An 18,456-nucleotide genomic window follows, 5' to 3' on the forward strand; every position below is an offset into this window, starting at 1 on the left:
GCTTAGTTCTCTAATGCAATCAGGACCCCATCCTCATGGAATTAACAGCCTAGTGCAGTGGTTCCCAAACTGTGTGCTGCGGCTCCCTGGGGTGCCTCGGGATACATGCAGGGGTGCCGTGGGTTGGTGGTCCAGGACCAACTAAAATTATTAATGGTTAATTATTTATGAGCAAAACCAGTGCTAGTGGCTGCCAATCATAGAATGTGTACAAACAGAAGCAAATCCTGCCCTTTACCACATAACTGCCGCTAAGAATCGCATATAAACCCAATCTACTTAGGGGTGCCGTGAAAAAATTCTGATTCTCTAGGGTGCCGTGAATCAAAAAAGATTGGGAACCCCTGGCCTAGTGCTTAAAGCACTGGAACTAATCCCAATACTCCTGTGTAGTAAGTTTTATGGAAACAAGTATCGATGTATGTTGTACAACAAGTCGCAATGAGAGGGGAACTAGCAGGCTCAATTGGTATGCTGGTGCTTGTAAAACTACAAATACCAGCATTCCTATGACTCGCAGGCATGCCATGTCCTGCCCCACTACAAGGCCCTGGAATCCAGGATATGCTGGCATCTGTAGTACTGAAACTGACAAACAACAGTGGCCACTTCCAGGAGCATATAGTCAATGATGCTATAGTCAGGCTTTTACTGCATGTACAAACAGCAGAGGGTGTTGTTAAAGACCAACAGGAGCACACATTCATAATTATGTAGTGCATATACACCAGACGATAGGCACAAAAATATCGTTAATGATATTGTTATAGTGTGTATGTGCCTTTATATGGATAGTTCCCACTGATGATGCAAACGAAACAGGAGGACCCATCTGTGCTTTATTCTAATATCACTACCAGAAAATCAAATTCAGGGTTCAAGCTTTGCAACATAGCCATAGTCAACTCTTCATTGTCTACCTTGACTCCAACATATGCCAATTGTTGGGTGATGGACAAAATCTTATCAATGTATTCATTAATATCATTACATTTCATTTGTTTAGTCCCATACAAAGTACAAATTAACTTTTTCTTCTTTTCAGAGCTACCCACATGTCCTATGCAGATGCCTTCTCATTTATGATGGAATATCTTTGCTGCTCTACAGCTTGTTGAATGATTCCAATTGCTCTCTCCACCTCTTCCGGATCTGGGTTATCGCTTGGATCAATAGTGACCTTTTATAGCTCCTCATGCTTTAACTTCATTTCGACCACAAATTTCTGTAGCTCTCTGGGCCTTTCCATTTTAAGAATGTCATACTTCTGCATGAAGCAGTGGTTTCCAAACTTTCTGAATCACTGCGACCTAGAAGTTAAAGTCTACATTTTTGACTCAGTGTCCCTAAAAAGAATATGGGGGGGATTCAGGTGGTTTGCAAAGTACATTTGGTTTGTTCATGTACAAAACCATGTGCACTTCAGGTGGGGCAGATGTAACATGTTCAATATACAGTAGATATCAGTTTGAAGTAAACACCCCATTCAAATCAAACTCTGTTACATTAGGCCCCCTTGCATTGCACATGGTTTTGACAATTAGAAAACAAAATGTGCTTTGCAAACCAACATGAATCACCATGTTATGTTCAAGTCTAGTGCAGTGCAAAGACCATTTTAACAGTCTTGGACCTACGTTGGGAGTACAAGAGATTTTTTTTTGACATGCCTCATTTTATTATGTATAAGAATGTACTTACCCAGCAACTGTACCACTGGCACCACAACAGGAAGCGGATTCCAGTTAGCTATAAATATGATCCAGCTTTATTTAAATCAGAGGTGCACCAGTCTGATAATTCTAATGAGGAGAGAACTACTGAGCGTGTAATTCGGTGTCCGTTCTATTACAACTGGTAAGAATGTAGGGTTAAGAACCTGAATGTGTATATAATGACTTCTAAATTCAAAACAGACAGTTAACCCCATTTGCTGTGGAAAGCACCAGAGGTGAGCTGAGGGGGCGCGCACAGAAGACCCCTTTGCGGCAGCTAAAGGTTTTATACTTAAATAGGATGTACAGCGGTATAGCATGAGATCTATATCCACTGAGGCTTCCTTTGATCTCAGTCATTAGGCAGGGAATTTTGTGCTTGATTTCCATGTTAAGGATGCATACAATTGCCCGGTGTACTTAATATGAAAATCAAGAAATGGCTTGGTGACAGTGTATGCCGAGGCACTAGCCATTCATCTGCTTTAAACAGCTTGAATTCAGGCACAATCTACAAGTAAAATGAGTTTAGTGGTGTCTGCTCCTTAATAAGCAGTCAAATGAGAGTGGCCCAGCATTCTTTTGGCCCTTTTGGGCACAGTAACAAGGGAAATGTAAGTTTTTAATATGAAAGAGTTCTAAATCCAAGGCAGAATTCTCCTCTTCTATTGCTGCTTCCTTGCAGACAGCTGTAGCATTAGTAATCTAAGATTAGCTTTTATATTTAAAATGGCTGGACATAGAAATATTTTTTACATACACGTAATGAGGATGAGGTAGGGATACTGAAATATGTTAAATAAAGAAGCCTTTTAACATTGGAACACTCATCTACCATTTTCACTGTCTAGGCTAGTGACATTATTTGAAACTTTGATTATTTATATTAAAAGGATAAACCGGAGCATTTAAATTGTATTGGAATGTGTTGGGATGAATTGTACAACCCATGGACAGGAAAAAGGAATTCTCTGAACACCTTATACATGTAGAACATACGTCCTACTATTTTCCTTAGTAGACAACTATAATGATTACATTTAATAGACCTATTTACAATCTCCAGGGGATTAAAGTACTTTTCAGATTAAAAATAAACCATCATAACAGCTCAGGATGGGGCAAATGCCCAAAGAAAATGTCAAAGTATAGCAGTGGTTATAGAATGAATGACTTTCTAAATGGTTGTGCTATATTTATACGTGTTTAAACCAGCATTAGGACCCTCTGTGTAAATTAAATAAGAGAAATATGTTACACTGTGTGAGGGAATATTTAGTTTAGTCTATTTATGGAGCATCATTATGCATTAAAACATAGAATATAAAGAAAACACAAATAATGGATAAAAGCACATTAGAAATATAAAAGGAATGCTGAAAATTAGTATTTTCTGTCCCTATGAGCTTGCAATCTAATTTTTATATTAAGAAAACACAGAGGGTGAAATTTAATAGGATGATAGATTCAGAAAGTGAGAGATTTGGTAAGAAATCTCCAGTTTTTTTAAAGCGGCAATCATTTATACTGCAAATCCAGTTTGATTTTGAAGTGTAAATTATTGCCGCTTTGAGAAAAAAAAAACCCTCAATGGTACTGCTTTCCTAGCACGGCGCCCACGATAAGCATCGCATGTATCGGTCCTTAATCGCAAGCATCGCATGCATCTTATGTGTTTCTGCACCATAAGATGCATGCGATGTATACGATTTATGCGACTACAGTGATTTTTCATCGTATCCATTTTTATCACATGTATCGCATCGGTCGTACTGTTTTAATGTCATAAGATGCATGCGATGCATACGATTGATGCGATGAAAGTATTTTTTTATCTTGGGCATTGTAAATCCTATCACATGCCTTCACATATCATAAGTAGTGGTATGTCATGCAATGTGATATGATTTTCATGTTATTTTACTATGGTGGTGGTGCTTATACGGTAAAGAATCAAATGTGTTTCCTGTCGGTTGTATGTGAAGTGATTCCATGTGAAGCAATTCTTGACACCACCCCCACTATGACCGTCAACACGAAGCGTGGCGAGCGCAGTCGGTACGCGTCCTCCGACCTTTTCATACCCCCACTATCCACGTCGGCGTGGAGTTGATTTTATAAAGTGTGGCGAGCGCAGCGAGCCACCGAGCCCGAAGCGTGGCGAGCGCAGCGAGACCCACGAGGGGACGTGGATACCTTCACAGGTATCCGTGTCCCCTCGCGGGCTTCACAGGTATCCGCGTCCCCTAAAAACTGAAATCGCACGTATCGCACAGATTGTATGCCTTAGAAAAATGTACACGATTAATGCGATGGGCGCCGTGCTAGGAAAGCAGTACCACCTCAATTTCTAAATCTCTAATCCCATTAAATTTCACCCAGTCTCACTAATGCACCCACGTGAACACAGGGAGGGAGATTGTCTGGGGAATCTTCAGTAGGAGAACATTACGTACAATGGCTTCAGGTGGGATAATGCAGTAGTAGTGGAAGGAGTAGAGTCCTCAATGGAGAAGACATAACCAATGTTCTATCCAACATGAATCCAGAAATGCTTCAGGGCCCTTTGCCACATAATAACTAGGGACAAAAGGTTTTAAAGATCTTCTTTAAATGGTGACAGGTTTACAGCTACTATAAAAAAAACATAACGTGATAGAAACAAAAATTATTTAATAGTGTTTTTGTTTTATTTTTGTTTTTTTAAATCTTTCTAAAAATGATGCTTCCCTTTTCAATCTTTTTTTCTTTAGAGAAAACAAAAAACTGCAAGGATATTGAGCCTCTCTTTCAACTATTACAGATAAAATATTGATTCATAAAAAGACCACCCACCCCACCCACAAAAAAAAAATACTAACACAGCCATTAATAAAAGACCCACAGTATCGCTGTTCTAGGCTCACCTCTTACATTAGTGCGCTGTGAGTAAAAGTACCCTTTTAGCAGTATAATCAGTTGGACATTTGTATCAGTTTAATTGGGAGAATGAATCCTATTGAGCCATTAATTTGCTTGATTGTGTCTATTGATTATCTGAAAAGAATTCTCCCCCACTCTACATTCTATAAGCATTCTAGAGTATTGGCCAGCTGAAAATTTAGAGCTCTTCTATCCAAGTCGCGGAGCAGATTGAATTACTTCCCATAGTTCCTGCAACAGCCATGTTGACCTTAATCTCTTGTGCTACCATTTCCCACACTGTGGAATTGTAGTCCACACTAGAGATAAGTCTCAAGGTCATAGACCTTCCTTGGCTAGAAAGGTTGCCGACTGTGCATTAGTGCGTCAACGATGTAAAGGTGGGGGTTGTGGATTTAGTTTGTCAACTGACTGGATGGGCAGATGGGCTGAACAAAAAGGGGGTGGAAGAGCTGCATGTTCTCTTTACAATGAATCCACTTGACCACCTGAAATTAAGCCATGTTATGACCCTGCTAATACAATTTTATGGACATGAGAAGTGGGGGTCATTCTTTTGTGTCCACTGCATAAAAATGTTAGCAGCAATTTAAAACTAATTAACAAGCTATAAACTACACTAATGCTCGCACTTCATTAAGCTGCCATAAAGAAACTTTATTCCTATGCCAGCACTCAATTAACTGGGACATTCTGAAAGTATGTCATTGTCAGTGGGAAAAACATTAAGAAAAGAATTCCAAATCAGCAAACATGTTTCAGTTATTTATATAGAATATTTATAATTTAAAAAAAGCAATGCATGGTTTAGTTTTTGTTGTTATAAAAATAGTCAAGAACGTGAATGGGCATTATGACTTTCTATATAGTATGTGTGTCACTGGTGTTTTGAATTAATTATTATTATTATTATTATTATTATTATTATCATTATTATTATTATGCCTAGAAATCTATTTTCCAAAGAGTAACTACAGTGCGCAAATTGTGTCCTTATCTATATACAGCAGTGATTTTTAACCTTTATCAACTCGCGGCACAGCAAACAAGATTTTAAAATCAGCAAGGCACATCATCAGGCCTACACAGGAAAAATCACATTAGTCCCCCCAGGAAAAAAGAACATGTATGAAAAAACTATCACACTGGTCCCCACAGGTAACAAAAATAAAATACATTGGCCCTCACATGAAAACAAATATCACACATAAAATAAAAATATTGCTTTGTCCCCCATAGAACACAAAGCGAACACACAACCCAAGATGGACACAGTACTAGGCTCATCTGCTTGCAGAGCACAGGAGAAACCTGATTGCCAATGCCAATTGTTTTCAGTGTGTAGTGCCCCAGTGGGTAGAGTTAAAAATGGCTGCATGTGAATACCATAGGAGTTTCTGCCCAGCCGTCATTATGTTCTCCTAGGGAGCTAGTGGGGACAGTATAACAGCTGGACACCCAAGCAGATTTTCATCCAGCTCCCTTTGACCTATCTTCTCTAACTGTGATTCATGTCCTTTGCAACCTCCAAGCAGCTTCTTAAACAACGAGCCCATGAACCGTGACACCGGGACTGACACTGACACCATCTATGAGAGGTGTGCGACAACAGCCACCAACAAATGAGGATTAGTGGATGATGAGGAGCAGGGGCCAGCAGACAGATCTGGACCCACTGACATTAGTAATGGTGGTCTCATATGCCCTGGATTCAGAAAATGATTGGAGCAGGAAGAGACCAGTAAATAACAGTTGAACTAGTGGTGGTGTCTGTAAACTGGTGTGGACATCTCTAGCTGCTCTAGGGGCACACTTGAGAACAGCTCAAGGCACACAAGTGTGCCACGGGGCAATGGTTGAAAAATGCTGATGTACAGGCTCAAGGGCAGGGTAGAAGTACTGTAGACTACATTGCCACACCCCCACATTTTTCTTTAAACTCTTTTTATTAAAGCATATGCATCATATAAAGTTATACAATTGGCAAATACAATACAGAATCAACACAGCTAGGCAGAATTAAGGTATACTTTACAATACAGCTGAGCTACACAAATAATTTGCCAGGCTAAAAGAAATATAGAGCAGACTATATAGAATGACAATTAGTTGAATAAAAGATGGAACAAGTAATTGCTGAAATGTACAGCACAAATAGATTATATGCTTCTATCCAACTTATTTTCTATTTTACCAAACCAGGAGAAAAGGACTGGAGCTGCGCCCACAGTCCATGCCCCAGGAATAAAGCATTGTGCGATCATGTACAATGGGTGCCATCCATAGGAAATAAACTAACAATGTCCAGAGGTGATCCAAACCAGAACATATAGCCATATATTAACAGTTATGTCACGTAGCCTAGTGGACCCCGCAACATAGGCAGAACAAATTATGTAACGGGAACACGCCAAACTGTAGTAAGAAAGGTTGCCAGGAGTAAAAGTATATTAATAATAACCAGTGAATCTTATTAAAACAAAGAGAGGTGGACAGATATTGTACTATGACTTTTGGGATGAAAAGCATTAAGTCAATGCTATTGTTATCAATTCTAAACCATAGCACATACTTATACTTTCATCTGTACCACTTTGGCCCAGTCCGAACCTTCTTATTTACTGCGAAGAATATTGCAGTTATGTGAAATGTGCGTGTGTGTTTCTTCATTTACTTGTGTATGCACATGGAAAGGGGAATCTTTTACCAGGGGCTAACTTGGGAGACTTCTTGAATACACAATGACCTACTCAAGGAGTGCATATCTGCAATGGTTTTATGGTAGGTGTGTTAGGAGTCCCAGTGGACTGCAAGACTAGTGGAAATATACTTGCTGGAGTTAAAGACAAATGGAGGCAGGATGAATGTAACTCACTGCTTTATCAGGATAATGAATCAGGTACAGGTATTGGAACAGAAACAGGGTACAGGACTCAAGTGCAGGACTCAAGTGCAGGACTCAAGTGCAGGACTCAAGCAAGCTACATCATTACAGACATGGCTGAGAAAGCTATAACTGGCCCTGAGCTCAGGGCAAATGCAGTTTTAAAACCAGAGACAGCCAATCCCTGCAGCACACAGAGACAGGATCCTCAATTATCAAAATGTGCTGCAGCTGGGAATGCCATTCTGAGAAAAGCCCAGTCCAGCTGATTACACCAGCTGGAACTGCTCTCAGAAACCACAGTTCTGCAGGCAGAACCCAACAGCAGCACCTCTGGCCACCCATAGGTACTGCAGACCAAGAAATGACAGCAGCACCTCTGGTCACACAGAGGTACTGCAGGCTGAGTATAACAACAGCAGCACCTCTGGCAAACCAGAGGCACTGCAGAGCAAACAATGACAGCAGCACCTCTGGTCACATAGAGGTACTGCAGGCTGAATATAACAACAGCAGCACCTCTGGCAAACCAGAGGTACCGCAGACCAAACAAGACATAAACGGACTATGGGTTGACATGCATTACGTTGACAGTGAATAAGTCAACCACTACATGGACAATAGGAATAAATAGGAATGAATGAAAAGGTCAATATGAGTTTTTCACAATTTTTTATTTATTTATTTATTTAATTGTTTCATACTTAACCATCCATGTATGGATAACGATTGGGATTGGTAAAGCCAAAGCTTGAAGAGGGCCACGTGGTACATTAATTGGGGATTCCATGTGCTCAAAATTACGGATTGACATGAAAAAAAAAAGATGAAAAACTCATGTCAATCTTTTGATGTGTCAACCATTTCCATGTTGACCTTTTGGGTTTGTTGACCTTTTTTGCCATGTCAACCTTTTGGGGTCGACCTAGAGACTGTCAACATAGTTACTGTAGACGATGGTAATGTGGGCAATGTTGAATAGAATCCCAGATTGGATTGAATAGGGGAAAGCAGACCTCTTACTCACTAGCTATGTGGGATGCGTGCGGCAGGCTGTGGGGAGATGCGCCGTGACACGGCGCATCTCCCCACAGCCTGCCGCACGCAAGGAGGACTGTGTTACCACGACCTTACACGAGAGCTGAGTACACGCTCACCGCAATAAGAAAGTACAAGCACAGGAGCCGGTGTACTTCTACCTGCAATCGGCGTGCTGGCCGGAGCAGCAGCTGCATAATATTGGACACCACAAAGTAACTTACCTGACGTACCTATCCATCTCGTGGGAGACAGTGCCACCCAGCATTAACAGCTCAACGCCACTAACCACCATTGGGCATCCCACATAGGGTAGTGAGTAAGAGGTCTGCTTGCCCCTATTCGATCCAATCTGGGATTCTATTCAACATTGCCCACTTTACCATCGTGTTTTTTGGAAAAAATCCATACCAACTGCAGGACTGTAACATCGGTTCTACCTCAGTAACCACACCATCCAATCAGGACGTGGTAATTATTTGTTACATATTTTACCCATATGCAATCGCATTGAAATGGCTTTTCAATATATATTTTTTTGCTTTTTGCATGCATGCAAAGTTATTGTTTTATGCTTTTGTGATTTGTGATATATGTTTTGTGTATTGTCTATTAAATTATTTTAGTGTACAGAAGGCGCCCACTGGTTTTTCCTTTTTGTAAAGCTTTCCTATTTGAGGGCGGCAACCCTCTACCAGAGGGCAGCATTCTGTACAAAACACAGCATACTTGCCCCTAGCGCTCAAAAAAACCCTGTTGATAGTTACTGTCGACCCTATGATCCACGCCACTATAATCATGACAATTATATCCCCATTTCAGAAGGATAATGTGTGGTATTAATCAATGGCCCAAAATCCCTCGAAACTGCTGATTGCGCCACCTCGTCCAACAGTAAAATTCCAGCACTGCCAGCAGCTTCTCCCTGCAGGCAGTTATGCCAGAGAGATCATCTCCTTTGAAGTAAATACTCACCGTGATATCCTGATAGTGGGCAATCACTTTATAAAAATGGCTATAAAAGGGGATCTTCTGATATGCTGACCTATGGTGTGAGCCAAGATATTTGTAGGAACTCTCAATATTTACATATGATTGGACAAATTGCCTGATTCAGGTTAGTATGCACATGGTGGTGGCAGGAGAAGATGGGGGTGGGTTCCAATTCCAGTCTGAGTAAGCTTTGTTTAAGCAGATGGCCAAGGGCTGCCACCATCGTCACCATTGTGACGCAGAATGCGGATCACAGATGCTGGCAGGTGGTGTCCTACAGATGCCTCATGCAGCATTACCATATTAGTCCATTGTGCGGTACTGCACAGCAGCTTACCTGCGGCTCTGCAATACTGTACAGATCGGAATCAGGCCCAGAGTTCCTTAAGGGCCATTATTTTGTGTTCTGTTTATATGAACACAAAAAACAGCGCCATTAAATCAATCGAATGGTTAGTAAATTACTGACAATACTGAAAGCAAGCAAAGGAATAGAACTTCCCAACCAGCCTTTTGCTACTTCATACTGAACTATTTCACTTTGTAGTCTTTGTGGATTTGAAAGAAAAACAAGCAATACTAAAAATCATTCTTCATTTAATTTAATAAAAAAAAAGGATTTTAACAACCTGAGTACTGAAGTTTCCTTTCTACATTAGAAGCAATTTGCACGTCATTCAATGCTGAAGAGGATAAGGGCCTTTAAATTAGCCAGGCTCTACCTCCGTTGATGTCTGTCATTAGCACAGCAGTCTGCTTTAGCACGGTGTACTAGAACTGGAATAAAAGGAATACACTCAGCTAAGTTAGCATTTGCTACACTGGATACATAATCATATAGTGTGGGATTGATAGCCTTTTTTTTAAACCAGTTCTCAAACAGCACATTTTGCATAGCTCTATAGCCTTCTATATAGTCTTTCTCTGCCAATAGTCTAGTGCTAAAGACAGGGGCGTGGAAACACATGATAGGCCTAGGCCTTTCCTTTGGCCCAGGCAGCCAAAGAGCTGGCCTCAGTCACAAGACATACAATTATGCTACTTCAGCAGGAGGTGGAGCATATAGTAACCGGTATTCAGAGCAAGGTATGCCCACAATCATATATACTTGGCTATGTACCCTGCTATCAGGGCCAACCAGGGGCGTAACTAGATATTCGTAGGCCCCATAGCAAAGGTTTTAAGGGCCCCCTATTTAGCAACGGCAGCAGTATGAAATCCCGGCGTTCAGAATCCCGACGCCGGAATCCCGACCGCCGAAATCCCGACAAGGGGGGGACGTGGACCGCCCCCCCTTGCGGGCTCGCTGCGCTCGCCACGCAGCGGGCCCGGTGCCTCGCTACGCTCGGCACGCTAATTTATTCTCCCTCCAGGGGTGTCGTGGACACCCACGGAGGGAGAAAGTGTCGGGATTTCGGCGGTCGGGATTTCGGCGTCGGGATTCTGAACGCCGGGATCCCGACCGCCGGGATTTTAACTGCATCCCTTAGCAACTGATGGTGACAAATGTATGTAAAACATATTACTTAGACAGTAAAGATGGCCCCCCTTCAGCTCTGGGCCCCATAGCAGCTGCAGTCCTTGCACCGATCATAGTTATGCCCTTGGGGCCAACTGAACTACTAGTGGCTGGGCCTAGACCTTTTAAAACCAGAGTAAATATAATAATAGCAATCCCACATAAACAAGCAAGATTACAGATCTCACAAAGTTCTAGAACTGTTTATCATAAAAACACCCTATCAGCAGAAGTAAGGATGAAAAATTATATGCAGGCAAAAATTATTGCAACTTAAATACTCTAAATTTATCAAAAATAATGACACAGACAACTAAGCTGCATTAAAAAATTGTCTTCGTTTTTATTTTAAAACCAATCAAAAATAAATACGTATTTTGCCAGAAAAAAATGACCAGATGGAACATGGGCAGGGGTGTAAAGGCCTGCTAAACCGATGGTGAAACACTGCATATGCTCACATGTCACCCCCTTGCAAAGGGGAATCCAACGCTGTCCCTCTTCTTCACCACCAGCTTGAGAGGGTAGCACTGGGGTAAAGGTACTCACTACAGAGAGCAAGAGCCCTGCTGCCCCAAGGTCTAGCAAAGCAGTACAGTATGATTATTAATATTAACTAGGATGCTGCAGATACAGTGCATCCCTTAGGCCTCTTTCATTTTTAGGAACTGCACAGAGAGCATGAAATGGGACTATGGCAAACAGATCACCCTGTGCACTTAGTCAACATTCAACCTCCCACAAACTTCACCAACTATCATTATCGTTGCTGGATTCCTCGCTGGGATCTGGTGCTATTACACACAAGCCCTGCCTCCACAATAATCAGCCAATAGGCCCCTGGCATTGTAACATAGCGGCATCAGAGGATGTCCCAAGGTGCAGATATGACTCATGTGCTCTATTATTAAGCCACAGCAGACAAACTCCCTGGACCCCCTGGGGGAAGGCAGACGCCACCTAGGGCTCACCACTAGGCAGTGACATTACCCAGCTGCTTGACAGAAAGAAAACAGTAAGGGGCATATTTATCACAATATTCATCTCAGATGCAGGTTTTTATAAATTCCACCAAATCCATAATACAACAATTGAATACATCACGAGAATATATTAATTATCACATGCAGGTACATAGCTTGCCAGAAAACGTTGTCCCTGCAAATAGTTTACTGCAATTCTCAGGGTATTTTTCATGACACATACCCCAAATGGGACTGTACATGTGCCGCTGACAGGTGCAGGTAAGTACATTTTTTATTATTAATATTATTATTGGTTTTTTTTTCCAGGCTGCATGTCCCTTAGACACAAATGGCTGATCAAAAGGGCCAGATCTGAACGTAGCCTTCGGAGCTGTACAAGAATCAAGGAATTGTAGGGAAGTCTGGGCAACGCTACCCAAAGAATTAGTTCTTTTACAACTTTTTGTAGATTTGGACAGATTGTACTGTTCATTACAAGGACATTATCGGTCCTGCTATCTGGAATGTGACTTTAAAAGCTTGGAGGCGAATTTTGCTAATTCAGTTGCCTTTTAGTACATTCTGATGATATAAAAAAATAAAAGCTGCCTTTTTTCACATTCATTTTATTAAAAATTATGGTACTCTTTACCTAGCACGGCGCCCACGATTTTGATCGTGGGCATCGCAGGTAAAAAAATCGCGGGCATCGCGGCCATTGAATGCACTAAAAATCGGGTGCGACGCGACCGACGCGATGCCCGCGATTTTCCATAGGGATCAATGTTAAATTTCTCAATTGACCCGATTTTACTGTTCAATGCCTCAATGGACCCGATTTTTCTATAGGAAACAATGTTAAATGGCCCACAGATGCCAAATAGCCACCCTGAAGTGTGAAATGGCCCCCACAATTGTTAACGCCACCCCACGATCAACATCAACCCGAAGCGTGGCGAGTGCAGCTAACCCGCGAGGGGCGGCGGTACGCGTCCTACGACCTTTTCATACCCCCACTATCCACGTCGGCGTGGAGTTGAGAATAGAATAGTGTGGCGAGCGCAGCGAGCCACCGAGCCCGAAGCGTGGCGAGCGCCGCGAGACCCGCGAGGGGACGCGGATACCTTCACAGATAAACGCGTCTCTTCGCGGGCTTCACAGGTATCCGCGTCCGCTCGCCACGCTTCGGGCTCGGTGGCTCGCTGCGCTCGCCACACTATTCTATTCTCAACTCCACGCCGACGTGGATAGTGGGGGTATGAAAAGGTCGTAGGACGCGTACCGCCGCCCCTCGCGGGCTCGCTGCGCTCGCCACGCTTCGGGTTCACGTTGATCGTGGGGTGGCGTTAATAATTGTGGGGGCCATTTCACACTTTAGGGTGCCTATTTGGCCTCTGTGGGCCATTTAACATTGTTTCCTATGGAAAAATCGGGTCAATTGAGGCATTGAACAGAAAAATCGGGTCAATTGAGAAATTTAACATTGTTCGCTATGGGAAATCGCGGGCATCGCGTCGGTCGCGTCGCACCCGATTTTTTAAGTGCATTCAATGCCCGCGATGGCCACGATGGGCGCCGTGCTAGGTAAAGAGTACCAAAATTATTTTGAAAAATATGCCCATATCAATAATTCCTTAGCGGTAAGTTCCCTCTTGCTCATACGATCACTCGCTTATCAAGATCACCAAAACACAAACAGGATTTGGAAGACAGGAGAGGAAATCTGAAACCTTGACTGTATCATTGAAAACCAGGCAGGTGGCAATCCTACACCAGTACTTGATAATGGGCAGCTTCCATTATTTTTTTGGCATGAGAATACATAGGTGAACTGAGCCAGCAAAAACATAAAAAGTCTCTGTTCTCAGTGTGTCCATGGAAGTGGAAAAAATCTATTGCTTTGAAAGTGGTATTTATACCCAGTGCAAAATAAAGACGTTGTCAAAAAGATAAATAAAGGAGGCGAATGATGACAGAACACATAATAACAGACAATAATCCGGCTTCAAATGATATCCTCAGTGTGCTATGTAATTTATTTCACGCACACAAACATCACCTGTCTACGAAAAAAGGAGCAATCATGTCTTTGTATATTATGCATACAAATGTTGTAGTTGCCCCTAATTCCATTTAAACTATTACAGGCAAACATGATTGCAAATACAACTGCATGAAAAATGTTTCCTTTTTTGTTGTCTTGTTGAGAGATTTTTGTAGTAATAAATACAATACTATTTAAAAAAATAAAAAATAAAAAAGCAAAACAAATAGATTTATAGACTTGTTCTTTTTTTTACCCCACTTTTCTGATTTCCCATACATACCTTTCCACTACCATGCCCTTCAATGTCCAAAACACTATGGGGAATATTAACATAAAAAATTTGCAGGATACAATTTTGGGGCCATTTACAAATATTAAGCATATCTAGGATGTATCTATGGGAGACCGTAGCAGATATCAGAGGTTGATTCCAATAACCAATACAAGTATTCTCATGCATCCTAACAAGGAAAAAAAAAAAAACTCCAGATCAATATTATATGATACTAAATGTTATTTTTATAGTTCGTGGTGAATTTACAGGAGAGGGTGCCCATAGGGTTCCCTATTTTTTTTCTTTTCATTGGTTGGTTATAAGCCCTCATTTAGGTTTTTGCGATTGAATAGAATAAAGAAAAGCCACTAACTGACCTTTTTAATTTAGAATTATTGGTACTTCTGTACTTTCACGGCGCCAGCATGGCGCCGCGCGTCAGAGTCCCCTTGCGGGGCTCGCTTCGCTCGCCCACGCTGCGGGCTCGGTGGCACGCTACGCTCGCCACGCTAATTAAAATCAACTCCATGCCAACATGGATAGTGGAGGTATGAACTATCCATGTTGGCATGGCGTTAACTTAGTTTATTTTACTTAGTTAGTGGCGAGCGTAACCCGGAAGTACGCGCGGCGCCATGCTGGTGCCGTGAAAGTAAAGAAGTACCGAATTATTTACACATGGCCAGTCCGGTCATGGTTTCTTGAATACCCCCCTGTATTCAAGATTTTTCACCCTATATGATTTTTTCCGCTGGTATTTGAGAAACCAGGACCGGCTCAAAGAGCCCAGGGCTGGTTATGCTTGTGGGTTGGGGGTGTTGGACCACAAGCCCAAATTATTTATTTATTTTTCTACTTTTTACACAGAGAAGCCTGCATGGCTCGTTTCCTGCTCGTCCGTATTTGGCTGCTGGGGAATCTTGGCTGATGTGACATGTGCAGAGAGAGTTAGATTTGGGTGTTTTTGTAAAACAATATGCCAAAAAAATACGATTTCATACGAAATTGAAAAACACGAATCTCAAAAATATGACACCTTTGTAAATTATGCTCCGGAATAGAAATTTATAAATGAAATACTCCACCGATACCAGTCGTATTCAGTCGTATACAAAATACAAATACGACTAAGACATAGTCGTATTCTTAGTACATTTTTGCCAATTATGTTGTAAAACAGAAATGAGAAATGGCACTTGGAGTGTTGCTGTGGTGGAGAATGTCATTTCACATATCCTCAACTTCCACTTTTGCTTCTCCATTGCAGCAGTGACGTGCGGTGAGGTCAGCCACTGGTGAGGCTCTGATTGATACCAAGCACCCTGATATTGACAGAAGACTTCATAGGAGACATTTTCTCAGTCTTTGAAGGAATACTGATATATATATATATAGCGATTCCAAAAAGACACGTCACTCCGGGTCTGGTAAACTCAAAACGTAGTTTTACTGGTGTCTAGTGACGTGTCTTTTTGGAATCGCTGTATGTGGTCAGGGTTCCCCTGATCGTTGGACGAGCACCCGGGCAAGCCACATTCAATACACTGGTGGGCAGTGCCGGATCGAGTGGAGATATATATATATATATATATATATATATATATATATATCAACCTTCTAATGTGCGGCACTCGGAATTGAGGTAAATAACGCAGGGTAATCAGCAACGTTTCAGTTTATTTAAAACTGTTTTCAAGCCAATGTGCAAACAAAAAGTGACTTACCTAAATACCAGGAAATAATTACAGGACCCCAGGAAGTTACTACAGAAGGTCATCACATCACATGTGTGGTCAGCACACAGTGCAATCATGGCAGCATTGTGGAGGCACAAAATGATGGGAGGAGTCTGACATAACAGACAATTCAACAGATTTCTCAGACTCCTTGAATCTGACTGAGATTAGAAAAGTCATCAGCCTGATGGTCAACAACATGGAGTCGCGACCCCATGCTGAGATGGTCGGGACCCACAGTTTGAGAACCGTTGGCTTAAGATATACAGTACATGACCGTATACTGGTTTGCGCAATCGGTATATATACATATATTGCTACCTGCTATGAAGCCATAGATTTTGTATGTTTCAAATTCACTGAGCTTTAAATGGATGAGACGGAAACCACAGTGTGCAAAGCGCAACACGTGCGCTTGTATTATATTTTACATAAGAGGTATTAATATTCTGCTCTAATAAAGGTACTTTGTGTATTTTAAATCCAACATCTCCAAGAGAAATGTGTAGCGCAGAAGGCTTTCATGAAGGTACACAGTCTGCTCAGCTGTGGCAATAGCTCAGCAGAGGAACACAGTGTATGTGTGAGGTAATTATTTATCTGCCTCGTTCTACTATAATTGTCCTTATTTATTCTGAGATAAACTAAACAAGCTGATTTGCTCTCTGTTGACCACATGTTTAAATGCACACATTTAAAAGAAAGTCTGGATGTATTTTAGCCACACACTGAGAAGAGGAAATAAACACAGAAATAATAAAATGGAGATTTTACATTCAATTTATGTAGATAGATGCCAAGGGCTTTACTGCTTTGCTAGAGCAGCCTCCAGTGGTTGCAAAATATAGTGCAAAATAATAACCTGACATACTGTAAGAATACGCCAAGAAGTTCTATTTTCTATTTTTCAGCAGCACTTTCCAAGAAACATGAAGTAATATCTCAAATGACCTGGGACGTAATCCAGCCACATTTGCTTTTAAAATATGAAACAATACACACATACCATCCAATATTTTTACTTATGCTGAAAGGTGGGCATAACATGGCAATGCCCCCATGCATAATGGTGTCCAGGTCTCTCTAGGAACCCGGGGGTGCAGGGAATGCATAACCCCCACAAAGTGGTTATGCCACACAGTACTGCATCCCACCATTTTTATTTAGCACCCCTGCATGGCTGTTCCCCACCATTCTTCTCTCAAAGGCTATTGAGCCAGAACTGTTGTGGTAGTAGATTAGCCCCTAAAATCAGGACAGTCTGCCCCATAAAAATGGGTCCAGGTCCATACAGAGGTATGATCTGGCTAAAATATATCAGTTACTGAAAGGGCTGACATTTCTCTCTATTGTAACTGTTCAAGGACCGGTCACTGTTTGGCTACATAGGGTTTTTAAAAGCACGCACATGAGCCTGGGTCCATGGTGTCAATGCTCATGCTTTTAAGTACATGTATTTCTGTATTGCCTTTTACTATGCAGCCATTAGCCAGTTAAAACAAGAGTTAAAACAGACCTTTAGCACCACAGCATTTAGTCCATGCAGCAGTTTTAACATGGCTAAATAGAAGAATTGCAGCAGGGCATGCTGGGATCTTTAGTTCAACAACAGCTGTAGGGCCAAAGGTTCCCATCCATGACAGTGACTCTACTGTTATCTGGCCAATATGTTAATACATGATTGGCCTGATAACTGCAAAGTGTTTTGCATGTTCGTTTCAGATGCTCCTGCTATGGTGAGGCCAGGAAGTCAGGATCCGATGTGCAGCACACAATATCTCTTCCCGACCTCCCAATCCCGATGAAGACATCTAAAGACACTGAGCAAAAAGTAATACCTCTGTGTGTATGGCTACATAATTATCTTATAATCTCTCTGTGATGTCTGAGGACAAGGGGTTGCACCTCCATTCCTGATGATGAGAAAAGTCAATCTAAATTTCCAGCTTCCACAAAAAAAAAAATTCCTGTAAACATGTCATTATGGGGGGTACTTGAGGATTGGAGTTCAAAACCGCTGTCTTTGGGTTACACAAATCCTGAGTACCATATAGATCAAAAGTCCTGTTTTTGTTGGAAGCAAGGGCTGCATTAGAGCACAACACGCCTTGTATGCACATCTTTCATCTCTGTCCTCCATCATAGAAGGACATGCCCTGGAGTCTCTCTCCTGTGCTGGTATTACAGTGCTCTGCAAGTACACTGTGCCACCACCGGTACATATAATGGCCGTACTCTATACTACTTTACAGCCTTAGATACTTACTACATTATATAGCAATTTCAAGGTATATATACCTTTATGTTCATGTGATTTAACCCTGTGTTATTCTGCAACTTGATCTACCTGGTTTATAAACCAG

General features: G+C 41.7%; 1 protein-coding gene across 6 annotated transcripts in view; it reads left to right on the forward strand.

The window, feature by feature from the left end:
* LOC146075202 (uncharacterized) overlaps positions 1-18,028 on the forward strand; it is a 93,934-nt gene extending 75,906 nt beyond the window's left edge. For 2 of the 6 annotated variants that reach the window (XR_014473523.1, XR_014473522.1), the window contains exon 3: positions 17,816-18,028. Coding sequence is in view for 2 of the 6 variants with exons in the window: in XM_083184184.1 (XP_083040310.1) it covers positions 1,046-1,189 (144 nt within the window). In the remaining 4 variants the exon portion in view is untranslated. Of the gene's footprint in view, positions 1-1,045; positions 8,516-12,363; positions 12,732-17,815 lie in introns of those variants that run through there. The other 4 variants (XR_014473520.1, XM_083184184.1, XR_014473521.1 and 1 more) reach the window with 3 other exon arrangements.
* Positions 18,029-18,456: the final 428 nt, after the last annotated feature.

Source organism: Crinia signifera, chromosome 4 (assembly GCF_055691185.1).
Source record: "Crinia signifera chromosome 4, ASM5569118v1, whole genome shotgun sequence".
NCBI classification, from domain to species: domain Eukaryota; kingdom Metazoa; phylum Chordata; class Amphibia; order Anura; family Myobatrachidae; genus Crinia; species Crinia signifera.